Genomic DNA, 26,432 nt, shown 5'->3' on the forward strand with positions numbered 1-26,432 from the left:
CTATTAGAGAAAAATGAACTTGATAATTACAACAAATAACTAAACTGCAGAAAAAGTGTTCATGGAAAAAAAAACAGCGGCATGGTGTATGAAGAAGGATAAAAGACAAGGAAGACGGAAGGTGGAGAGAGGGGGAGAGGAGGTCAAATAATTTTAAAGAGAAAGCAGGTGTAAAACACCGAAGTACACATTCTTTCGACAGCCTGCAGAAAGTACACTCAAAATAGACATTTTGTATTCTAAACAGAGATCGTGTTTGGTTTCTAAAATAATATATTCGCCCAACCAACGAAAGACTGACAGCTTCTCGACAAGGCTAGGAATGGGAATACTGTTCTGTGAAACTGGATGCAAACTGAAGCTTAATAGTAATCCGTATTTTGGTGGGTAAGATTGGATTCAGTTGAAACTAGCACAAGAGTCGACCGGCTCTGCACAGGAGAAACCCAGAAACTTATCAAAGCATCACACTCCTTTATCTGCGATATCGATAACACATTAACGGACCTAATAAAGTTATGCCCATGAAGGGCAACATGCTGGTAAACAAGCAAAGGGAAGCACTTCAAAAACATACCGGAGTCCTTGGTGCTGATGACCAGCGGTGGGCTGGAGATACGAGAGGGAAGGGACGCCCGGCGGGAAACTGGCACGAGCTGTGTTGCTAAATTAAACAAGCCTGGCGGAGCGTGGCGCGCGCACGCTTGGGGGCGGGGGAGCGCATTCCAGGCAGGGGAGCGGACCCTTTGAATTGCTCCCAAAAAGCGGATTGCATGGCGGCACGATGCGCGTGATTGTGCGCGTGCTAGCCATGCAATCTGCTTTTTGGGAGCACTTTTAAAAGCCCCTATAGTCTCGCTTTGCGATCGCTTACGCGATAGCAAGGCGAGACCTAAAAAGGGTGGGGCTGAGCACTGAACTTTGAGGCACTCCGCAGATTGTAGGAAAGTAGGATTTGCTTCTTATGGTTACCCCCACTTTTTGCTTGATGGTACACCGTTTTTGACTAGTCTGACTGGGATCCTGCTAATCAGGACCCCAGTCTATCTGCTTTCTCCCTAAAATGTTATGCCATGTACTTGGGTACACTCCAGATTGGATACTGGGGTACCCTTGTCAGTCCCTAGTATATGGCACACATGTACCCAGGGCATAGGTACCCCAGAGGCCTCCAATGGGCTGAAGCATGTATTATCCACCCATGAGACACCTTGCAAAATGGAACTACAGGCCTGCCATTGCACCACTTACTTTAGATATAGGTTTACTATACCTATAGGTCACTTACTTGTAACCTATCGGTCACCCCTCTAGCAGGCCTTGACAATCCTGAAGGCAGGGTGCTGGGTTTTACGTAAGAGGGTGCCCCTGCATGAGCAGAGCACCCCTGCAGTCTTCGGAGATCGAAAACCGGTGTGAGAGGTATGATTTCACCCTTCTGAAGCGAGCTTCGTGGGGTTCCTGGTCTTCCCGGTACCAGCCTTCCCGACCTGGGCAACACAAAATGGTTGCTGCTGACCAGAGACACATTTATGACCTCCTGCTGCTGAGCCAAGCTCGAGCAGGGGAAGGCAGGATAATAGGCATCCTGTCACAGGGAGGTGTGACCACCTCCCAGGCAGGATTTAGTGTATTGGAGCTGGGTGGGTGCACTTCCAAAGTGCATGAAAGTCTGCACAAAAGGTGCACTTGGTGTCCCTGTGCATAGTCAAGTTCAAACCAGTCATGGGAGCTGTAGGGTCCTGCTCTGGCGCGAAACTGGACAAAGGACAGGGGAGTATCCTCCCCACTGTCCTGACCCTCCCCTGGGAGGGTCCCCTGAATCTGTCCAACCCTCTCCTGTGGGTACTTAAGGGCTTACCTGGCTGTAGGACCCTAGATTCGATGTGGACAAGATTCTGGACAAGAAACCACTGACATTTGACCGTCTGGACACTCTGGACTTCACTGGACGTTGATTGGGCCCAACTTCATCTCCCTCTCTGTCTAAAGCATCATCTGTGCCCGTGCACCGTACAGGGTCCGTGCAGGACCTGTGGGGCATCAAGGACAACTGAAGTTATCTCCCTTGCGGACTCCAAAGGCTCCAGCAACATAGGAGATGGGTTCCTACGTTCCTTGAGGTCGGGCTGCCCTCTCAACGAGTTTGAGGCCAGTATCCCTCATGAGGACCGCATAACCTGAACCCCAGTGCAATGCAATCCAGGCAAGTCAAAAAACGCTTTTCCTACGGAAACATGGTCCTAACCTTAAGGTAGGGGTGTGTGTGTGTATATATTTTCACTGGGAAAAAACAAAGGTTACATGGACATTATAGTTAGCCTCAAATTTCACTCGTACAAAACAACTAAAATTCGGCAGTTCTAGTTCGGAATCACAAGTAACTATAACTCGCACCCCGCCATGCACGGTTTTCTCATCATTTATTTAGCAGCAAATGCTGCAGTGATATTATCAAAGATGTAATCACTGATGAAATATGTGGGGTAATTAGCAGTGCATGGGATGGCACGAGTGTGTTGGTGTCTGATTGGGACTGTGAGTGGGTGTATGAGTGTCTGAATGGGTGTGTCACTGGATGAGGGTTTGTGAGTGTCTAAGTAAAACTGAGGGAGGGTAAGTGAACATACATTTAAAAAAATTATTTTCACCAATATTTGAGACGATGTTGCAATAGTTGCGAAATCCCCACAACGTTACACGGGGGCCGCACTGATGGTCGCGGTGTCTTCACGAACATCGCACATGGTCAAAAATAATAATTTTGGGCACATAACTTGTGTCATTAACATTCACATTTGTCAAACATGGGGTCAGAGTACCGGCACCCTGACCCCTCATATCAGCTTTATCACATATGTGGAAACCCCCACTGAACAAAGCAGATGGTTATGCAAATGTGATGACATACATTACAATTAATGTAATTGACACAAATTAAATTAAATTGAAATCTAATTGAAAACTAGTGTAGTGCCATTTTTAGATTCTGCTTTCAGTCTAATGACTAGCACTGTGCATTAATTGTAATGTACGTCATCATCACAACATTTGCATAACCATCTGCTTTGTTCAGTGGGAGTTTCCTCATAGCATGACTAGCTCCATCAATCTTTCTATTATGTTTATTAATTTACACTGACATGGGTGGTTTGTTTTTATGGGAAATAGCACACTGCTTTTGCCGGCTTGATGGCTTTGAGAAAGATCGGTTCGGTTGAAATGTGTCAGCTGCAATAAAATTTCACCAAACACACATCTCTGGAGTGCTGACTTTACTTGCGCTGCTGCGCAGGTACGCTATTGATGCTATTGATATATTATAGGGAATATGCTACTTACCAGTATGCATCTGTTCTTGGCATGTAGAGCTGCAGATCTACAGATCTACACACTCTGCATAGATCGGCATCTGGTGTTGGGCCCGCATGTTTGCTGTCTTGGAAAGTCTTTGGCAGTCACGAGGTATGGGACTCCTCCTTTGGATCATAGTGCGCATGGGCATCGGCTCCATCCTCAGATTGTTTTTCGCCAGCAGGGAAATTATGGAGCTTAGTAAGAAACAGGAAAGATGCCCCTGTGTGGTGTATCTAAGTAAGATAATACTGGATCAGATAAAGGTAGCCGGGGAGGCGGGTGGGCGTGTGTAGATCTGCAGCTCTACATGCCAAGAACAGATGCATACTGTTAAGTAGCATATTCCGTTTGAGGCATATGAGCTGCAGATTACACACTGTGCATAGATTGTAAAGCAGTATCCACCCCTAGCGGCGACCACCAGTATCTGTTGCAGTAGTTTGAAATAGTGTTTTGAGTACAGCCTGGCCCACACTAGCCTGTTTGGTTTGCACATCAACACAATAGTGTTTTGTGAATGTGTGCGGTATAGACCATGTAGCTGCTCTGAAGATATCATCTAAAGGAATGTTTCCTAAAAATGCCATTGAAGCCCCTATCTTTCGTGTAGAGTGGGCTTTAGGAGGAACAGATAATGTACGTTTTGCTTTATGGTAACAAACCTGTATGCATTTGACAATCCACCTAGCTATCCCAGATTTTGATATGGGGTTGCCTTTGTGTGGTGGTGAGAAAGACACGAATAGTTGTTTGGTCTTGCAAAAGGGTTTTGTTCTCTCTATGTAGTATAGTAGTGCTCTTTTGACATCTAAGGTGCAAAGAGCTCTTTCTGCAACTGTTTGTGGCTGCGAGAAGAATACCGGCAGCTCTACAGATTGATTGAGGTGGAAGGGAGAAATGACTTTAGGGAGGAATTAAGGATTAGTTTGGAGAACAACTTTATGAAGATGCATCTGGAGAAATGGTTCTTGAATGGTTAGTGCTTGTAGTTCACTAACTCTTCGTAGAGAAGTAATGACTACAAGGAAAGCAGTTTTCCATGTTAAGAATTGTAGCTCACATTTATGTAGAGGTTCAAATAGAGGCCCCATTAGTCTTGTGAGAACGATGTTTAAATTACACACAGGGGAAGGTGGTACTCTGGGGGGGAATTATTCTCTTAAGTCCCTCCATATAGGCCTTTATGGCAGGTACTCTGAAAAGTGAGAGATGCTATTTTGTAGATATGCTGCTATGGCAGCAAGATGCAATCTAATAGAGGTATAGGCTAGGTTGCATCTTTGGAGGTGTAGTAAGTAGCCTATGATGAATTGGATAGACACATCTAGGGGATTAGTATCGTGGTTATGGCAGTATACTACGAATCTCTTCCACTTGGCTGCATAGCATGCTCTAGTGGTATGCAATCTAGCTTCTTTGATGACGTTCATACAATCAGGAGGAAGGTTAAGGTAACCAAATTATAGGATTTCAGGAGCAAGATCACTAGGTTGAGCTGAGCTGGGTCTGGGTGTTGGATCTCTCCTTGGTTCTGGGTTAAGAGGCGAGGAGAAAGTTGTAGTTTTTGGTGCGGAACTACTGAGAGTTCTAGCAGTGTGGTGTACCATGGCTGTCTGGCCCAAGTTGGAATGAGTGGGAGAGGCAGAAAAGAGTACGCAAATCTGCCTGACCAGTTCATCCATATCGCATTGGCTTTGGACAATGGGTGAGGATACCCGGCAGCGAAGTTTGGGGATTTGGCGTTTTCTTGGATGGCGAAGAGGTGTATCTGTGGTTGCCACCAAATGTGAAAAAACAGTTGAAGAACTTGTGGATGAAGTTCCTCGTGGATTTGTTCTTTTTGACGGCTCAAGAGATCGGCTATTGTGTTTTGGACTCCTGGGACATGCTGGGCTAGTAGAAAAATGTTCTGAGGTATAGCCCACCTCCATATGATCTGTGCAAGCTGAGAGAGCAGCAGAGTGTGTGTCCCACCTTGTTTTTGGATATAATACATGGCTGTCATGTTGTCAGTGGGGACTAAGACAGTCTTGCCTGATATTTGTTTTTTAAATGCTTTTAAGGCTAGGAATATGGCTAGTAACTCCAAGTGGTTGATGTGGAGTAACTTGTGTTGAGGTGTCCACCTGCCCTACATGGTGTGATGTAGTAGGTGAGCTCCCCAGCCGGAGAGCGATGCGTCCGCTGTCATTACTATTTGAGGAACTGGCTCGAGGAACGGTCGTCCTTTAGAAAGGTTCTTGGTGTTCCACCACTGCAGAGAGCGATGGGTACGCGGTCTACCAACACCAGATCTGTTAGCTGACCTTGAGCCTGGGTCCATTGGCGTGCTAAGCACTCTTGGAGAGGACGCATGTGGAGTTTTGCATGAGGCACTATAAATATACAAGAGGCCAACATCCCTATGAGTTGCATGAACACTCGAGCTGGAAGAGAGTGTTGCGGTTGGAATCTGGTGAGAAGAGCTAGGATGCTGGCTATCCTGGCGGGACTGGGATAGGCGAGCGCTTTTGAGGTGTCTATTGTGGCACCGAGGTAATGTTGCGTGTGGGACGGTTGCAGCTGGGACTTGGCGTGATTTATTGTGAACCCCAGGTTGTGAAGTTGTTGAATAGTGGCGTGAGTGTGTTGTACACACCGATTGTAGGGTTTGGCTTTTATGAGCCAGTCGTCTAGGTATGGGAAGACATGTATGTTTTGTCTTCTTAGATGTGCTGCCACTACTGCTAGGCACTTGGTGAACACTCTTGGTGCTGTCGTGACTCCGAATGGGAGCATCTTGAATTGATAGTGCTGACCGTCCACTACGAATCTTAGATATTTCCTGTGAGCGCTGTGAATGGGAATGTGGAAACAGGCATCCTTGAGGTCTAGAGTAGCAAGGACGTCGCCCTGGGAAAGCAGAGGGAGGACCTGCTGAAGTGTGACCATGTGAAAGTGGTCTGATTGTATGTATAGGTTTAGGGGTCTGAGGTCTAAAAATAGGCCTTAGAGATCCGTCCTTTTTTGGTATGAGAAAATAGAGGGAGTAGACTCCCTTGTTTTGTTGGTGCAGGGGAACGGGTTCTATTGCACTTTTTTGTAGGCGGGAGATATCTCCTGCTTTAACAGTAACAGATGTTCTTGTGATATTGGACGGTGTTTGGGTGGTATGTTTGGGGGGGGGGGGGGGGGGGGTAGATGTTAGTTCGAGACAGTAGCCTGATTGAATGATTTTGTGGACCCACCTGTCTGAAGTGATGTTAATCCAGGCAGGGAGAAATTGGTGAAGTCTTTCCCCCGACTGGAGTGGAATAGTCGGGGGGGAAGTATGAGTGGCATGTGGTAGATTTAAGTGCAGTGGGGGGAGATTGAATGGAGTGGGGCAGCTTGAGTAAAATGGAGTGGTGAAGACAGGGGTAGAGTGGATTAGTTTAGGTTGATTGTTATGGGTAGACTGTAGTGGGGTAAATGAGGTTAGAGTGGAGTGGGATAGATTGAAGGGGGGGGAGTAGAGTTGGATAGAGTGAAAATAGTAGATCGGAGTAGAGTGGGGTAGATTGGAGTGGTGTGAGGTCGGTTGGGATGGGGTGGATTGGAGTGGGGTGGAGTGAAATAGACTGATGTGGAGGGAGGTAGATTGGAATGGGGGAGTGGAGTATATTGAACCTCAGTAGATTGGGTGAAGTGGAGTAGAATGTGGGGGAGTGGGTAGATTGGAGTGAAGTAGGGTGGAGTTGGGTAGGGTGGAATGGGGTAGTTTGGAATGGAGCGGAGCAGAGTGGAGTGGGATATACTGGGGTTGAGTGGAATGGGATATATTAGAGTTAATTGGAGTGGGGTAGATTGGGGAAGAGTGGATTGGGGTATATTGTAGTGCAGTGGGATGGGATGGAGTGGAGTGGGATGAATTGGGTGGATTATGGTAGGGTAGACTGGAGTGAAGTAGGTAGACTGGAGTGGGATGTTCTGGAGCGAGATAAGCGTGGGGTGGTTTGGAATGGGGTAGATTGAAGTGGAGTTGGATGGAGTAGGGTAGATTTGGATGAGGTGGTATAGATTGGAGTGGGTAAATTGGAGTAGGGTAGATATGAGTAGGGTAGTTAAGGGTAGAGTGGTATGGGATAAATTGGGGTGGATTGGGTAAGAGTGGAGTGGGTTGGATGGGGTAGACTGGGTGGATTATAATAGGGTAGAATGGAATTGAGTCGGGTAGATTGGTGTGGTTTGGAGTAGAGCAAATTGGAGATTGTGGGGAGTGGTGTGGTGTGTGGTAGATTGAAGTGGGTGGAGTGAGGTAGACTGGGGGAGCCTGGAGTGGATTACATTGGAGTTTGGGAGTGGAGTAGATTGGATTGGGGTAAATTAGGCTGAAGTGGCGCAGAAGGGGGGGTAGAGTGGGGAAGATTGGGGTGGAGTGGGGCAAATTGGGGTGGAGTGGGGTAGATTGGAATGGGATTCATTGGGATAGAGTGGAGTGTGATATACTGGTATAGATTGTGGTGGGGTAGATTTGGAAAGAGTGGCGTGCAGCGGATAAGTGCAACGGAGTGGAGTGGGGTACAGTGGAGTGTGGTGGGGTACAGTGGGGTGGGGTACAGTGGGGTGGGGTAGAATGGGTAGATTATGATAGGGTAGACTAGAGTGGAGTACATGGGAGCAAGATAGACAGGAGTGGGCTAGTTTGGAGGGGTGTAGAGTGGAGTAGATTGGAGAGTGGTAGATTGGGTTAGGGTAGATTGGGTTAGGGTAGATTGGAGTGGAGTAGATTGAGGTAGATTAAATTGGGGCAGATTGGATGGGGTTGATTGAAATACAGTAGTTTGGGGTAGGGAGGATTTGAGTGGGATGGAGTGGGGTGGATTGTGTTTGACTGGAGTGAGGTAGATTTTGGTGATGTGGTAGATTGGAGTGTAGTCGAGTGGGGTATATGGAGTAGAGTGGAATGGAGTGTGGTAAACTGGGGTAGAGCTGAGTGGGGTAGATTGGGTGAATTGAAGTGTGTAGAGTGGAGTGGGGTAGATTGGAGTGGAGATGGATAGTTTAGAGTGGAGTCAAGATTGGAATGGTCAAGATAGGATTGAAGTGGGTAGAGTAGAGTGGAGTGGGGTAGATTGGAGTGGAGTTGGATAGATTAGAGTGGAGTCAAGATTGGAAGGGAGATAGACTGGGGAAGAATGGAGTACGGTAGATTGGAGTGTAATGTAGAGGGGTAGATTAGAGTTGACTGGATTAAATGGGGTGATTAAGGTCGAATGGAGTGGTGTTGACTGGAATGTAGTTGGATAGAGTGGAGTATGGTATACTAGGTTAAGGTGGGGTAGATTTGAGTAGAGTAGATTGGGGTAGGTTGGAGTGGGGTAGACTAGAGTGAGGCAGACTGAATTAGGTAGATTGGAGTAGGGTACATTTGAGTGGGATGGAGTGGGTGGATTCGGAGGAAGTGGGTTAGATTGTATCGGAGTGGGGTAGATTAGAGTAGAGTAAAGGTTTAAGTTGAATGAATGAATGAATGAATGAATGAATGAATGAATGAATGAATGAAGATGTTCTTGTATAGCGCATGGCTACCCGGAAGCATCCCAGCGCTGCGGAGAGGGCCAAGGAGAAGATGGAATTTAAGGGAATAGCCAGGTCTTAAGTTGTTTCCTAAATGACAGATGGTTGGCTTCCTTACGGATGGCAAGAGGAAGGGTGTTCCAGAGTTTGGGCGCATTATAGGATAGCAGGCGACCTCCTGATCGAGCCTTTCTGATTCTGGGGACTGCTGCCAGATGAAGTTGATCTGAGCGGAGGATTCTTGTGGGTTTGTAAGGTTTGAGGAGGTTTTTGATAGCAGGGGGGCCTCTGTTGTGAAGTATTTTATGTGCAATACAAAGGGTCTTGAAATGGATTCTTTCCTGTATGGGTAGCCAATGGAGTGTGTGCAGGGCGGGCTTGGCTGAGCTACGGCTGTTAGTTTCAGTGAGAAGCCTGGCTGCAGAATTCTGGACAGTCTGTAGTTTGGCAATCACTGCTTTTGGTGCCCCCAGATAGAGGGCATTGCCATAGTCCAGCCTGGAGAGGACAAGTGCCTGGACCACAAGCCTTCTTGAGTGGGTGGGTAGAAGGGGGGAGTACTTTCCGTAGCGTACGGAGTATACCATAGCAAGTGGCCGCCGTTTTCCTTGCTTGAGTTCTTAGGGTAAGCTCATGGTCTAACCATACGCCCAGACTTTTTATTTCTTGTTTGGGTGATGGTGCAGGTCCCATGCATAGTGGCCAGGATATGTTCGGATTGAAGGCAGCTTGATTACCCAGTAGCATAATCTCTGTTTTATCGCCGTTGAGCTTAAGATGGGAAAGGCTCATCCAGTTGTTGATTTCTTTGAGGCATAAACAGAGATTGCTATGGGATTGATCTTCCTGATTCAGAGCCACGATGAGCTGAGTATCATCTGCGTAGGTGACCAGCTGGATGCCAAACGGGGAGACTATCTGAGCTAGTGGGGACATGTATACGTTAAAAAGGGTAGGGCTCAGGGAGGAGCCCTGCGGTACTCCGCACTGTAGGGGAACAGGTTGGGACTGGGTGTTCTCGTCAAACACCTGGAAGGATCTATCTTCCAGAAATGATTCCAGCCAGGATAGCGCTTTGCTTGTCACTCCTACATTTCTGAGACGGTGAATAAGAATGTGGTGATTCACCGTATCAAACGCAGCGCTGAGGTCTAAAAGGATGATAGCTGCGGAGCCTCCCATATCCAGAATCTTTCGAGATTCTTCTACCACCGCAATAAGCGCCGTCTCGGTGCCCTGCCCGGGGCGTAAGCCTGTTTGCGAGGAGTGAAGCATGTTCGAAGTTTCCAGGTGGGTCGAGAGTATTCGATTGACATGTTTTTCTGCGACCTTGCTAATGCCAGGGAGCAGCGAGATGGGCCGGTAGTTGCCCAGATCCGAGGGATCCAGGTGAGGTTTTTTTTAAAAGTGCCCTAACCATGGCCTTTTTCCAGTCCTGTGGGACTGAGCCTGTAGCTAAGGAGGCATTGATTAAGTTGGCAATGGGGGGGATGATGATGGGCGAGGCCTGTTTGAGTATTTTAAAGGGCGCTGGATCGTTGGGGGAGCCACTTTTTATTGTCTCAATGATGTGGCAGAGGTGTTTCTCAGCGATAGGGGGGAAGGAATCATGCTGTCTCTTGTTTTCCAAGGGTTCTGGATTCAGAGCATGGTTCACCGTAGTGGGTGGTAGAAGATTAAGGATTTTTTTGATTTTAGTAGAGAAGAAGTCTGCCAGGTCCTCACAGTGATTGCCAGTGGGATCAATTGTCTGGGGGGGATCTGGGATAAGTGTAAGTTTTTTTATGATGCGAAAGATTTCTTTGGCAGAGTTGGAGGAGGCTTGAATTGTTTCCTCGAAGTAAGCCGCCTGTGTTGCTCTGATTTCTGCTTTATAGGAGGCAATCGATGATCTATAGGCAGCTTTTTGTTCACTTGAGTAGTCTTTCCTCCAAGCTCGTTCTAGTCTTTTACATTGTTGTTTTTGATTACGGAGGTTCGTAGTGAACCAGGGGCATTTATTAGGGCCGCTTTTTTGTAGACTGTTTTTATAGGGTAGTAAGGTATTGAGCGAGTTTTCAATCCATGAATGAAACTTTCTGTTTGCCACTATTGGGTTCGGGTCGGGACTAGGAATGGTCCGTTCCAGTTCATCGGTCCAGTTCTTGATATTGAGTCTGGACCAGTGTCGTGCCCAGGTTCGTGACGACCTCAGGGGAATATGTATATGGGGAGGGTGCCATTTAAAAGGGATCAGATAGTGATCTGACCAAGGAAGGGGGATGGGGTCTAGTCCCTCTAGTTCCTTGATATTGGAAAAGATGGGATCAAGGAGGTGGCCCTTCAAGTGTGTAGCTTGATGGTTTTTCAGATGGAGCTGATAGGCTGCGAGGTCGTGCATAAGGTCAGATGTCACTTTATTGGAGAGCTCATCCAGATGTAGGTTGAGGTCTCCAAGCACGGTGAAATTGGACGAAGTGCTGGCAAGATTTAATGTAGTTTCAAGTAGCGAGCTACAGAATTTTCCCGGGGTTCCTGGGGGCCGATATACAAGGATCCCGGAGAAGGTGACTAAGGGGGTCACTTGTATAGAGAATTGGACATTTTCGCAGTCCAGCATAGGGCTGTCTAAGAGACGGCAGACTAGCCAATCTTTATAAATAATGGCAATTCCTCCACCTCTGCTGCCGGTTCTATCTAGGCGTTGGATCCTGTAACCCGAGGGGATTGCTTGGATCACGTCGGGGTCCGAGCTAGGTGAGAGCCAGGTCTCTGTAAGAAAAATAATGTCTAAGTCTGACTCGTCTAGTAGTAAGGAGATTTCAGTGGCATGCTTTGGCAGGGATCTGCAATTCAGCAGAGCCATGTTCAGTTGTTTATTTGCGGGGGACGAGGTGTTGGGCATAGGGGCAAGGATGTATCCACAGTGTGGACATTTGTTCATGGGTGCGCCCAGGGACATTGGATGGACGCAGCATCTCTTAGAGAGGGCCCTGATAGCAAACAGGTTTTCTCTCGAGTATGTGGCGCGATTTGGCGTGTCTGGTCCAGAGTTCCTGAGCCCTGGGCCCGGTTGGCCGCGGACGGGCGCAGACGGGCTTGCCTTTGGCGCGCCTTCGGCGCGCATCCGCTGCGCGCTTCGCCCTGCATCAGGTTTTATGGCGTAGGGGGAGGAACAGCTAGAGCGCTGACCCTGAACCGGGTTATCAGGGACAGGGGTTTCCTGGACCATCTCTGTGTCTCCTAAAGAGACAAGGGACATAACTGCTAAACCCTCCAAATCACTAGAAATTAAATCCCCCCCAAAAGCTACACTAGCTATACCCGGTGTTGGAGCACCAGTGGGTGCCTGGGATTTCTTGGGATACACAGGAGACTTGTGACCCAATTCTTGACAGTGATAACACTTAATGGGACCCTTGTTATCCGACCTGCCCTTAGGGGGCCAGGTTGGTTTGGGTTTTGACTTGGGGGGCTGGGACTGGTTACCCTGGGAACTATTTTGGGGCCCTTGTGAGAACTCCTTTTGGTTACCCTTGTCCCCCCCACTCTTCTTGAGTTAGATTGAGTTAGATTGGGGAAGCGTGGAGTAAAATAGATTGGAATGTATAGTAGTGGGTTAGATTAGGGTGGAGTGGGGTAAAATGGGTGGATTAGCGAGATTGGAATAATGTGGAAAGGATTGATTGGAGGGGGTAGTTTGGAGTGGCGTAGAGTGGGGTAGATCGCAGTGGGGTAGATTGGTGTAGAGTGGATGAGAATGGAATAGAGTGGGAAGGGGTGGGGTAGATTGCAGTGGGGTGGAGTAGATAGGGTAGATTGGAGTGGGGTAGTTTGGGAAGGATTAGATCGGAGTAGGGATAGACAGGGGTGGAGTGGGGTAGATTGGAGTGGGGTAGAGAGGAGTGGCGTGCTGTAGATTAGTGTGGAGATAAGCGGGATACATTGCAGTGGAGTGTGGGTGGGGAAACTGGAATGCAGTGGGGTAAACTGGACTAGGGAGATTGGAGTGGGGCCAGGTAGACTGGAGTGGGTAGGACTGGGGTACATTGGGTGGGATTGATAGGGTAGAATAGAGTAACGCAGACTAGGGTAGACTGAAGAAGAGTGTGGTAGATTTGAGTGCAGTGGGGTAGACTGGAGTGCGATAGATCATAGTAGACTTGAGTGAGGTAGCTTGTAATGGAGTGGGGTAGATTGGAGTGGAGTGCAGTAGATTAGAGTGGAGAGGAGTTGGATAGATAGCAGTGGAGCTTGGAGTGGAGTTGGGTTAACTGGAATGAAGTGGGGTACATTGTACTGGGGAGATTGAAGTGGAGTCAGACTGGAGTGGGTAGGACTGGGGTACATTTGAGTGGGTCAGATTGGAGTGGGGTAGATTGAAGTGGAGTGGGGTAGAGAGGAGTGGAGTGCTGTAGATTAGTGTGGAGATGAGCGGGATACATTGCAGTGGAGTGTGGGTGAGGAAACTGGAATGCAGTGGAGTAAATTGAACTAGGGAGATTGGAGTGGGGCCAGGTAGACTGGAGTGGGTAGGACTGGGATACATTGGAGTGGGGTAGACTTAGGTAGGCTGGAGCAGCGTGGGGAAGATTTGAGTGGGGTAGATGTTAGATTAATTGGTGTGGGGTAGATTGATCTTGGTGGAGCGGACTGGGGTAGATTGGAGTAGACTGGGTTGAAATGGGGTAGATTGGAGTTTGGGGAGATAGACTGGAGTGGAGTGGAATAGATTGGATTGGACTGGGGTAGATAGGAGTGGAGTACATCAGAGTACAGTAGGGTAGAGTGGAGTGTCGTAAGTGGTGTAGAGAGGCGTGGAGTGGCATGTTGTGTCATGGACTGAGTTGCATGCCATAGAATGGAGTGGCTTGGCGTGGCATAGAGTGGCGTGGCATAGAGTGGCGTGGCATAGAGTGGCGTGGCATAGAGTGGCGTGGAGTGGCATGGAGTGGAGTGGCATGGAGTGGAGTGGAGTGGCATGGAGTGGAGTGGCATGGAGTGGAGTGGCGTAGTGTGGAGTATGCCTGGCGTGGTAGCACATTGCCACTACAAACAATACCTTTTCAATCAAAATGACCATTACATTTGCACCGAAATATGGTTTTACTGCACAAAAACAATAATGTGTGCAAATGTCATCACCTTGAGTATTTATGTGTTTTGAAAACAGTCATTTGTTAACACCACACTTCGGCACTACAAAATAATACACTTCATGTGCACTAATTCTGGTATATTCTGAAATATCAGCACAGTTAATTGTTAGGTCTCGCTGAGACAGCGAAAGCTGTCTCTTTGAGACATTTTGTAAGTGGGTTTTTAAAGTGCTTCCCCTGGCATAGAGCTACAGTGCACGAGGCGTGCACGCGCGCAAAGCAGCCATATGGCTTTACGTCGCTCTCCCTCGTAGCCCCTCTCCGCCCCCTTCCCTGCTGCTATTTCACACGTCTTCATCAGAACTCACGCTTCTCTCCCCCACCCACCACCATCGCGTCCAATGCTTGTTTACTTTGAGGCTTTAAAGTATTTGCTAATAATTGCGTCCGTTTATTTGTTGATTTTTCATTTAAAGTATTTGCTACTAATTGCGTTGAGTGGATGACAAGGCTCGAACACTGGTCCACAGCTCCCCAGTCAGCCGCTCTCACCACTGAGCTATCACCTCTCCCTCGAAAGCGGCATACCATTCTCTCTACATGCTTGATCCATTGGTAAATGGCTGTTGGCTTTAACATGTGCTTTGCACAATGAAGACTTCTTAACTATCTTTCCTAATACACACATCAGCGCAATGGCATCTGATGCAGTATTTCCAGAGCCATGCTTTTCTATAACCCCTCGGTGCAATACAGGCAGGCTTGTTGTAGAACGGAAGTGGGCGGGACCTACACCCCTCTCTCAGAGTGGCCGCCATTGGAGCTGGGGAAGCAGGCTCGAGTCTCTGCGGAGACGCTCAAGCATCCTGTGATGCTGGGCAAATCACGTCATCTCCCGTGCCTAACACAATAATGTGCCTGTCTGTAATGCAACTGGTGCTCATATAAAGCACTGACATCTTCGTGTCAAGATCGTGCTAGATAAATCTGAAAAAAACAGCTGCGGCCTCTAGCCAGCTCTAAGCGTGAGCAGCCCAAAGCTCTGTAGGAGTATCCCCATGTTAGGGCCTGGAAAAAAAACCATCAGGAGAATGCATTTCCTCCATTCACCTCTGTTGAAGCAGAGGCAAGTTCAGGCGGGGGCACACACAAGAACACTATTTGTGGCTTAAAATCGGGAGTCTCCTGCTGGAAGAGGGTCAACAGGAGCCTCGTGGAGTGCGGGGGTACGCTTTGTAACTTTTGTAACTAGGCGCTGTGCACCTCAGTGTTCAATCCCCTCTGCCTGAACCCCCTCCCCCCCTTCTATCCGGAGCTCCCTGTCACCATCCCACTCCTCCCAGCTGGCGCCTCGACACCTACGGAGCCCCGTGCCTGATCGTCTGCCTGGGGATGCCCTATCTGGACTGATGAAGATGTCGGAGCTGTGCCTCTCAGACCATCTGGGCTACCACAACCAGTGAGTACCTCCCATTGTGCTGAGCGCCGCGGGATGAAGGGTGGGCGCAGACCCAAGCTGGTACCTCGATATAGTACATAGCAATAAGAGGGATATGGAGCTAAGGCAGTTGTACTTGTTTCTGCACTTTTATATAGCGCCAACTCGCCCAGAAGGAATTGGAGCCCTTTATATAAGTAACAGTTACATTAGCACAAGGACAGATTTATTTTTTAGGTACAGGGAGATTAAGTGATTCGCCCAGAATCACAGGATGTTAATCCGACGCCGATACTTCAACTTGGTTTCCCAGCGCCAAAGTCGGCAGCTCTGACCTTTAAGCCACATCATCATTGCCTCACAGAGCAAGTGGGAAGATTTGTTAAGTGCTACACTGGACTGAACAATATCCAGACACCTTTGGACTGAACTGAATTCAGCGTTGGTCTAGGACTAGGCAGAGTTTAACAATATGTTTTCATAGCTTTTTTTACACACTGAAGTGTGCTTTCTTTCTTAGAGGTACAAATGGTTGTTATAAATATTTCAGGACGCAAGTGCGAAAATGCGCTGCATCGTTAAATACTTAAAAGGCCCCAAAGGCGAAACTGATTGCATTGCAACTGCGTTTTTAGAGTACTAGTAAGTAATCTTTCTTCTGTAGTAGACAATTTGCATTTCTAACAACGTGCCTGTCTACATTAAGTATCTGCCACCACAATTAATGAAACATTCGTTCTATTAAGTTCTTACGCTGATCTGTATGCCTCTTTCCTCCAGCATGAACCGGAAGCAAGTCTCTAGATCACACTTAAATCATTGAGAGTTGATGCTAGGGTTTGAAAGCTGATTTTTCAGGCTTTCCAAAATGAAGTGACAGCAAGTTTAGAACGTTGTAAATTTTAACTAGCAATGAATTTTGTGTACAGCACGGTCTTACTTAAATATGCATTATTTTGAACTTGAGCTTTTCTTCCACTGGGATATATTTTTGTTGAATAGTTTACCAGTGCCTGGCGAGTCATTTTAATGGGTTTTTGGATTCCTACACAAAATGGTGTGTTTTTTCTTTCAGTTTAAAGAAAATGATTCACTAGCATTGTGTTTTCTAAAGGTTTACATACTTTTTTCCCATTAATTCAAGCAGACGAATCTAAACTTGTTTTAGTGTAACAGTTTGATTTTTTTGTTTGCTTTTAGCCTACCCAAGCATTGAGTCTAAATTTCAGTTGCCAATGACTGCGCACCAGAATATAATTGGTCTCCCACATCCATTTTAAGTTCTGATGCGTTAAGCCCGTATGAGGCATCCCAGGGAAAGAACAGTTGGTTTTAGGTAAAGAAATGTTCACATATGACAACCTTCATTTTGTTTACCCATTTCGTTACTTATTCTTCTGCTGTCTCTGCAGCAACTCACAGATTTTCATACTATGAGGTTTGCATATCTTGGTTTATGTCGACTGCAAGGATTTTTTACCAATCCTCTCAACTCCCTTCACTTAGAGTTCGGTGAGACATTAGAGGCTATCTCAATAAGCAAATCCAAAATTTGAATTAGTAGGAGAGAGTTAATTAACACACCCTTAAGTATTTTTTAAGCAATAAGCACGGGTGCTTAAAAAATAAATAAACAGAAATAAAAACACTTGCAATGCAATAGCTCTGGTATTACTAAAAGTTTGAGTTATTGCCGTTGCATTATTGTTAGCAACTCCAATAGCTCAAACTTTCAGTAATGCGAGACGTATTGCATTGTAAATGCTTGTTTTTGTTATACGCTAGAAGAAGAAAACATCCTACACCCTCTCCTCTTACCTGAGTACTCAGCAGGATTGTCACAAATTCTCTCACTTTGAAGTCAAAGAAAGAAATGTAAACACCAAAGTCTATTCGACTTCCGTCTTTGAATGCATAGCAAATGTGACAAGATGAGAACAAGATTTAAAAGCTTGTTTACAGAAAGTCAGTTCGTGGAAGAATATAGTAAACAAGGCTTGGGCAACAGGAGGGACAAACGCAGCTGGCCTAAAGCAAATAATGCCAGCAAATAAAAAGATGGAAAATGTGAATTACAAACCATAAAGCCAATGGTAAGCAATATGCGGAACACATTCATAGGTCAGCTTTCTGATTGTCCCCAAGATATCTTTAGCAAACCAGACAGTTGCGCTGTCTGGCTGGCTTCGACCTAAAAAGTGATTGACGAGATTTGTTATTTGATGGCTCCATACACTAGCAAAGCATAAAGATTTGAGCATGGAGGGGCCTACCACTGGGAATGATTTTCCAAGAGGTTGTTCTTGCAAGCGGAGTACTAAACCTTCCTTTATAAATTTGGAAAGTATATTTTCGCTTCCAGAAATGTGTCCATGAGAAAACTGAGCAGGTTTACCATAAAGAAGTGACAACTGCTGTGTGTCCAGAATTAGCATTTCAACATTTAAACAAATCTGCAGGCTACAGAAGAGCCATTACCCCTGCATTATTTCCCAATTTTCAGACAAAGGTCTACCAGCCACTTTTGTGGAAAAAGAGTTGTCATCAGTGTTTTATGCATCATTCAGTAACCCACGCTTAGCTTTCGTGAAACATACTTATACAACACCCTCTGACTCTTTCCTTATTGCCTTAATTTTGCACGTCTGCACAGCTTGTGATGCATAGAGTTGGAAGCGGCCACAGATTGTTGTTGTAGCTGAAAATGTGAAGGCGGATTCAGGAAGTAGATGGGGTGAGTAAAATTTTGCCTTTCTTGGTGAACTGGAATTTTGGAATGGCTTTTGTATCCCCCTTGCAATCATGTGCAAACCGCTGTCTCTTCAGGTGGGAAGTAAAGCAGACCTTACTGCTGGCTCCCAACTACCCTAAGTCTAGAAACAAATCCATACATATTTTATGATGATTTCAACCAAAGTTGCATTGCAAAGCCCCAAAACAAATTAAGTAGTTATAGGTTAGTCACAATTCTTTGCTCTTCATAGTCAACAAGGTAATAACGACGACGTTTACCTGTTTTGTCTCTCAATATTTTGCAGCTCACGGTGGTCCCTTTTCAGATGCTTGGTCAAAGATGTAAAATACTCCTTCAAAATATTTTGGAAAGGTTGCTGCTTCTCAGGGCTTATTATCTCACTAGGAGGAAAATTAAGGTCAAACTTCTCCGCTGCATGTTTTACTTTCCTGGGCAACAAACCAGCAATGTCATCTCCACAGTGACGACAAAAACTTATCACTACAGAAACATGCGCATGAGATTCTCGATCAGCATTAATAATGTTTTTGAGCTGCTCATATATTAGTGACAGACCTTCTTTGTCAGTAAAAATAGCCACTATTGTAAGCTCTGCAATAAAACGCAAATCTGTTCTTAATTTGGTAATGTTCGGCATCTTCTCCTCTTTCCTGGCTTCAAAATGTTTTTTCCAAACCTGGAGAAGGGAAGGGGAAAAATCTGCATATCGCTGGTGAAAGAGAGAACACAAGTGCACAGCACAGTTCACATCCGAAATCTTCAACTTTGCCTCTACGATAGAAGCAACAGCTTCAGCAATGTACTTGCTTAAATTAAGGCCATTGAAATCATGGGACAATGATTCCCTCTGCTGCTCAGTGATTGTTTTTAACTTTTTGACAAAAGCAGTGTTCTTCTTCAGACTAGAATCTAGTCTGCTAAAGAAACTTTCCTCTGGGCGGTTGTCAGGAGAACTCTGATTTTTACTGCGCAAGTCCTTTCTTGCCTGATGTCGCTCCCAAGCTTCTTGATGAAGTTGATGAGCCTCATCCTTCTCCCTATGAAACAGAAAAACATAACTTAATATAGAATAAATACGCATAGTACGAATACAAAACTATATATTTGAAAAGAGAAGTTCTTGACACGGGCTCATTTATTTTATGTGCGCAATTATTAGTTTCTTAAAGAAAATGTAAAGCAGGATTGGAGGTGTGGGTAATGGAGAAATGATACATAAATAAATGAATAAACCCTTTGAACAGCACACAGCTGACAGAAAGGCGTCCCAGAGCTGAAATAGCTAGAAAGGAGTGCAAAATATTCAAAGCTGCTGAATGCTGCGAAATAACCATGTTTTTATTAGATTTTTTTGTCTTTTTTTTTTTTTTTTTTTTTTTTTTAAGGTGCAAATTTTGTATGAAAGGGTCTTCCACAGTTCAGGGGGGAAAAGTTAAACGAGCATTTACCTAATCGTGCACTGCACACTCTGGGGTCAATTAGATCTCAAAGATCTGGAGGGACGATATGCATGAACTCTATCTCTAAGATGTGGCTTGACAGCTGGAGCGAAAAACTTTGAAGCTGGGGAACCAGGTTCGAGTCTGACAGGAGCCTCAAACATCCTGTAATTCTCCCTGTGCCTAAAAATGAAAGTGTCTGTGTGTAGTGCAACTGGTGCTCATGTAAGGCTCTCTGATACCTACGGTCGACTTCGAGCTATAAAAAACTGCAACAAAAAAAAAAAAGATAGATTGGACTTCGGATACGTGCTGAAAATAATCAATAAAACCTTTGAACTGGATGAGATGGCACACCGGGAGCCAATAAAAATTCCTCAAATGTGTAGAGATAGATTCATGTTTGGGTTGAAGAGATCTTAGAAATCAGGGTTGGAAGAAGTTCGGTCAGAACTTCCATTAACCACAAAAAGCATTTCCACAGCCAAATTAAAAGACGGTGAGGCACGGGGGACGTGGGGCAGACGATGTCAACAAATCCATTTAAGTATAACTTGTGTGCAGGGCATGCTCAAATGCACCAGAAAGTGCTCAACAGAAAAAATATATATTTTGATTTGTGAATGAAGCAAGATGTGGGTATGTGCTAACAATTTTAACTAAGCTTCTTCAAGCATGGTAGGTTCATTGCAAGAGGGAGAATTTGTGATCTACTCTGGAACCACTGAGTTAATGAGGTCAGTCCTTTTAGCTATATTACACTTCTAACTTTTCTGGGGTAACATACTGAAAAAAGACAAAACCATTGGTAAGGATCCCTCTGGCGAGTGAGAGGAAATTGAGCCTTACAAACTATATGCTTACGTCATAGCTGCCTTTTCTGAATAACGTGCAATAAACAAAAGTGATACCAAGGTGTATGAAAGACAAAATGACCGGTCTAGTAGATCCTAAGGCGGTATATTATCTTTCAGGACGCAAGCCATAACTAACCCTATGGTGGCATGCTTCTTCATAGGTCTCCTCTTCACATTAGCCAGATGTAAACACCAATGTTGGTTACAACCCTAACAAGGGAAGCTCTATTGCCTTTATGTGTGCCCTAGTCTGTAATGCTAACAGAGGGAAAATAGTACCATCTCGGTTTGAGATCTCAGCAATACTTTTTATTTTTATTTAATATTAAAAAAATCAAAGCTGAATGACTAACGTGTTGATAGGAGTATCTTTTTTTTTATTCAACGGGGTTCTTCCTTAAATGGGCTCATTCTTTAAAACACTATACAAGATGCACAAGTTACTTACCTTCGGTAATGATATATCTGTAAGAAACATTACTTAGTTATAGATTCCTTACCTTAGAATTACCCCCAGGCATCAGACTGGATCCGGAACGTTTTTCGCCAGCAGTATCTCTGCGCGTCGGAAGGTGGCGCCAGTCGGCTCCGTGTCAGTCGTCAGCATCGTGGCCGCCAGGATGACGTCGCGGCAGCTACTTAGAAGCCGCCCTCGCGTGCTGACGTCAGTTCTGTACACTGCTTTCTGCGCCAGAAACGCAGAGCCATGCAAGACACTGACCATTGGTGCACAAAACTAGGGCCCTGAAAGGATGTCCTTAACCCCTGAAATCAGTTAGCAGAACGGGGAGGATGGGTGGGGCGGTAAGGAATCTATAACTAATGTTTTTTACAGATATATCATTACCAAAGGTAAGTAACTTGTGCATCTGAAAGAAACACGTTAGTTATAGATTCCTTACCTTAGAATAGATACCCCAGCAATACCAATCCCGGTGGTGGGTCTGCGAACCAAGATCACACCAGAAAGTCCTGGAGAACAGAACGTCCAAAGAAGCCATCTCTCCGGACTTGGCTGTCCTGGCAGTAGTGTTTGGTGAACCTGTGCAGCGATGCCCACGTGGTCGCTTGACAGAGGTTATTCAGAGGCACTACTCTTCCCAAGGCAGTAGAGGCTGCTGTCGCCCTGGTGGAGTGAGCACGTAGCCCGAATGGAGGCTCCTTTTTAGCCAGAGAGTAACAAGCCTTAATGCACGACATGACCCATCGAGAAATGGTACATTTGTGTACGGATCGACCCTTCTTTGCACCCACATAGCCAATAAAAAGTTGATCATCCACCCGGAACTGGTTTGTGAGATCCAGATAGAAAGAGAGCGCACGCTTTGGATCCAGACGGTGGAGCATTTCTTATTCCTTTGAAGGATGCGGAGGCGAAAAGAAGGTGGGCAAAGTAATTGTCTGCTCGACGTGGAAGGCAGTGACCACCTTAGGAAGAAAGGATGGACGGGTCCTGAGAACCACCTTGTCCGGATGAACAGACAAGAAAGGAGGTTTGGAAGAAAGAGCCTGGAGCTCATTCACCCTTCTAGCAGAACTGATGGCTACCAGGAAAGCAGTTTTAAGAGTTAAGAGACGTAAAGGACAGTTATGAAGTGACTCAAATAAGTTAGTACAAGATTCAAGTATCACTGAGGCATAACAAATGGAATTGGAGGAAAAAGAGGTGTTACGCCTTTCAAGAAACGGTTAACTACTGGGGACTTGAAAAGAGAAGGCTGATCTGGCAGGCGAAGGAAAACAGATGGCAGAAAGGTAGCCCTTGATAGTGCCTAGAGCAGAGCCCTACTGGGCCAAAGAAAGAAGGAACAAAAGTACTACAGAAAGAGGGGCAGAAAGGGGATCCACAGCCTTTGCTGTGCTCCATGCCACAGATTTGTTCCACCTGCAGGCGTATACCGTCTTTGTGGAGGGACGTCTGGCTGCCAAGATTACATGTAATCACAAAAGGGACTCCACAGTATGTGGAGGAGGGAACAGGAGGCGTGGGGTTCTAGGAGCTAGCGGTCTCCATTGCTAAATGATTACCACAGAAAGCTGCAACTAGTGAAATGTGACCCTACTACAGTTATAAAACCATTGTGAGTTGGGACATCTCACAAAAAGTAACGGACTGGTCTCACACACCACCTGGTGTCATGCTTCATCATCGGCCAGTCCTCACCCTCCAAAACCTTTGTTTGATGGAGGGCGGGCATACACCTGGAGACAGGGATGCACTTCTAAACTAAAGAGTGGGGGCCCGTGAAATGGAAAGTGAAGTTAAAAATCATTATAGTTACCAGAAAGTAAATTTTAATGTGGCCAATAACTATACGATACTAAAAACAAAGGACGGTGAGTGGGGTGTTTAGTGTCCCCTAACCGTCTGGTGAAAGGTCAACATGTTTCTGCCATGTAGGCCCGAGCGGGTTCAGGGCATTCATCAGGACCTAGGTTTGAACTGGGGGCTCCGTTCTTACCAACAAGTAGCAAGAAAGTACCACTGTGCGGGTGTGGCGAAGGCCGCACTCCGCTTCCTAAATGGCTTCCGAACGTCAAGCCTATAGGGAGATATAGTAAAGAGTGAACAAACAAATATTTATAAAAACCTGTAGAACTGGGTCAAAAGAAACATTAAATTACATGACATAATGAAAAGAAACAGCGCATGCATAAGTTCCTTAAGGTGAGGGACTATTCACGTGACTTGTGCCACTCTATGTGTGTACACAAACAGATCGAGAGTATTGAAGCTCTCATGGGTCTTACCCTAGTTGAAACAACTACTTGCCACATGGGGGGTGGGGAGGGGAAACTCCTGTTCATTCTGGAGGGAGAGAAGGTAAACCAAAGTTTCCATCAAACGATGTGTGGGAGATGAGTTTCCACATGCGTGTATAGCACACGCTCATTCACACAGTAACGCACCGGAAGGGTCCAGTTACAGCATTCACTGCATTCATACTCTTACTGTCTCAGGAATAGAATCCCACGTTCATCCTATGGTGTTGCTCCCGGTCCTCCCGAATGTAGGAATGAGGCCGCGGGGTCGGTGTTTTTGTATTGTGCTCGTGGCTTAATAAGAAACAGCGCTGGGTAGTTGAGGCTGAAAAGTGGCTCCTGGTGTGTGGTTTCCGGTGTCCCGAGCGGACGTGAGAAGGATGCATGCGGCGGGGTGCCTGGTTTAGTCATGGCTGCAGCGCGGGGCCAATGGTTTTCCTCAAAGGCGGTGCATGCCCAAATAAGGGGAACGAATCGCTGGACACTCCCGTGAGGTTGATGTCACGTGTGAGCGAGGTGAAAGAGCGCGTCCGGGGTCGCCTAGGTAACGCGGGGGTGCCGCGGTGAGAGGGTTCTGATTCATTCACAGAGAACCAGTGTGAAGTGATCGCCTAATGTTGTTATGGGCGTGGAAAACCATGCGAGGAGAAGCATGCTTCGAAAATAGAGATTCAGGGAGAGAGCGCGTCTGGGGTCGCCCTGGTTACGCGGGGATGCCGCGGTGAAATAGTAATAATTCGCTTCCAGGGAACCAGTGTGGAGTGATCGCCTAATGTTGGTAGGGCGCAGTAAACCATGCGCGGAGGTGCGTGCGTCAGAATCAAGGTACGCGGGTGATGACCCAATTGCGGAGGGGGTGCTGGCCCAAGTAGCGATCACCTTAGTTTGAAATGGGCATAGTGAAGCGAGCGGGCAGTCTTAAAGTGCCAAGGGCGCAGATATCGCCAGATTGCAGAGAGGTTCCTGGCTCACGTAGCCGGCGCGGGGGTGGAAGAAGAGTGTAAAGAACAGGATGAGTAATGTGGGCAGTCTTTCAGTGCCATGAGGGCGCGGATGTCGCCAAGTTGCAGAGGGGGTCCTGGCTCGAGTGGCCAGCGAGGGAGTGTAAAGGAGTGTAAAGACAGTGATTAGTGATACGGGGGGAGGGAAAGGTGTCACAGGGCGCAGGGTTGAACGAGTACAAGCCATAGAGCTGGGGTGGCGCGTTGGCGTCACAAGAGGGGGCAAACGTACACAGGAAGAGGATTCATCTACCCAATTGGAGCCAAGGAATGTCGTCGTTGAGGCCCTTCTCATGGGACCGCAGACGGTAGACCCACCGTTGTTCCCTTACGTGTAACGCTTTTGAGAGGTCAAATTTACTTTTGTTCATTACTTCAAGGATAGTCCATCGAAGGTCAGTGTCCTTGTGATGTTTTTCCAAAAAATGACGTGTTAGTTTGGTATTTGTTCTCTTACATCTGATGGTGCTACAGTGTTCGTATCCTGATTTTTCTGGTTGTCATGCCAACATACTGGAGACCACATGGACATGTTAAAAGGTAAACAACATTCTCAGTATTGCAATTGCTGAATTTACGTAGTTGCCACGGTTTTCCTGTGCCTATGTTGACTTCTTTCGTGTTGGCAGTAAGATTGCAAGATGTACATCCACCACATGAAAAATGTCCCATCACACGTGGTTGGTCCCAAAACCTCTGTTGTTCAGTGCCATCTGCAGTTGGCATACTGGCGCGTACTAGTTGATCTCGCAGGTTTTTACTAAGTCACAAACTTCAGGAGGCAAGTCGAAAGACGTCAACTACCGCCGCTCAATTTCCACGCAAGGAGGTGGAGACTGGACAGGTTCGGGTGGAGGACCGTCCTCTGCTGCTGCGACAGAGAATCCTCCCGAAGAGGTAGTCAGATCGGAAGATCGTTGGCCATGTTGAGCAGCTCAGGATACCAGACCCTTCGTGCCCAATCCGGAGACACAAGAATGACTTGGTCCCGGACGCACCGGATCTTCTTCAGCACTCTGGGCAGAAGTGGTATAGTTGGAAAGGCGGACAACATACCGCAACTCCACTTGCGTCGAAAAGCATCGCCTAGCAAGTGCCACCTTGGAAATTCCAATGCGCGTTCTCTTCGGAGGCGAATAGATCTAACCAAGGCTCTCCCCACTGTTGAAAGAGACCTTGCACCACCTCCGAGTGAAGACGCAATTCGTGATCCATCATGCTGCAGCGGCTGAGTTTGTCCGCCCTGGCATTCAGAGAACCTGCCAGGTGTTGAACCACCAAGGAAATGCTTTGATGTTCCAGCCATGTCCAGAGGCGAAGGGCCTCCTGACATAGGGTCCACGATCCCACCCCTCCCTGTTTGGTGCAATACCACGTGGCGGTGTCCGTGAACACCTGCACTACTCTTCCCCAGACAGAGGGAAGGAATGTCTTCAGTGCAAGACGAATCGTCTGGAGCTCCAGGAGGTTGATGTGAAGCCCGGACTCTGCCAGAGGCCTCTGATCTCCGGCCCTCCCATATGGCTGCTCCATCCCAAAAGGGAGGCATCCGTCACCACAATATGGTCTAGTTGGGAAAGGGAGAGGGATCTGCCATTGACCCAATCCTGGTTCGTGAGCCACCACGGCAGTTGTCGAGCAGTGCCCTCCGAGATTTGGACGCAATCGGATAGATTCCCCTGATGCTGCACCGACTGGAACTTCAGGTCCCACTGCAGAGCTCACATATGCCAACTGGCATGATCGACCAGCAGGATGCAGGAGGCCATGAGGCCCAGCAGCCTCAGAATCATTACGACCGAAACCCGGGACAGAGGCTGAAAGATCGGAATCATAGCCCGAATATCCCAGACTCGCTGTTCGGGAGGATAGACCCGAAACTGCGTCGTGTCCAGAACTGCTCCGATGTAGAGGAGGTTCTGAGAGGGAATCAGGTGCGACTTCGGCACACTGATGGAGAACCCCAGCATATGCAGGAGGTCGGCCGTAGTCTGGAGGTGGGAGACTGCTTGGGGCAAGCCCGCCTTCAACAGCCAGTTGTCTAGATAGGGAAAGACTGAAACCCCTGATCTGCGTAGCGACCACTGCCATTACTTTTGTGAAAACCCGAGGGGCGCTAGTAAGGCCAGAGGGGAGCACAGTGAATTGTAAGTGCTTGTGGCCTACAGTGAACCGTAGGTAACGCCGGTAGGCCGGCAGGACGGGG

General features: G+C 46.9%; 1 protein-coding gene across 9 annotated transcripts in view; it reads right to left on the reverse strand.

Moving 5' to 3' along the window:
- The window catches only part of UPF2 (UPF2 regulator of nonsense mediated mRNA decay), a 1,571,752-nt gene that overhangs the window by 1,431,457 nt on the left and 113,863 nt on the right, over nucleotides 1-26,432 (reverse strand). For all 9 annotated transcript variants that reach the window (XM_085652863.1, XM_085652867.1, XM_085652865.1 and 6 more), the window contains one exon: nucleotides 18,424-19,203. In XM_085652863.1, coding sequence (XP_085508989.1) covers nucleotides 18,424-19,203 — 780 coding nt within the window. The remainder of the gene's footprint in view (nucleotides 1-18,423; nucleotides 19,204-26,432) is intronic.

This window comes from Triturus cristatus, chromosome 4_1, assembly GCF_964204655.1.
Source record: "Triturus cristatus chromosome 4_1, aTriCri1.1, whole genome shotgun sequence".
Taxonomy (NCBI): Eukaryota; Metazoa; Chordata; class Amphibia; order Caudata; family Salamandridae; genus Triturus; species Triturus cristatus.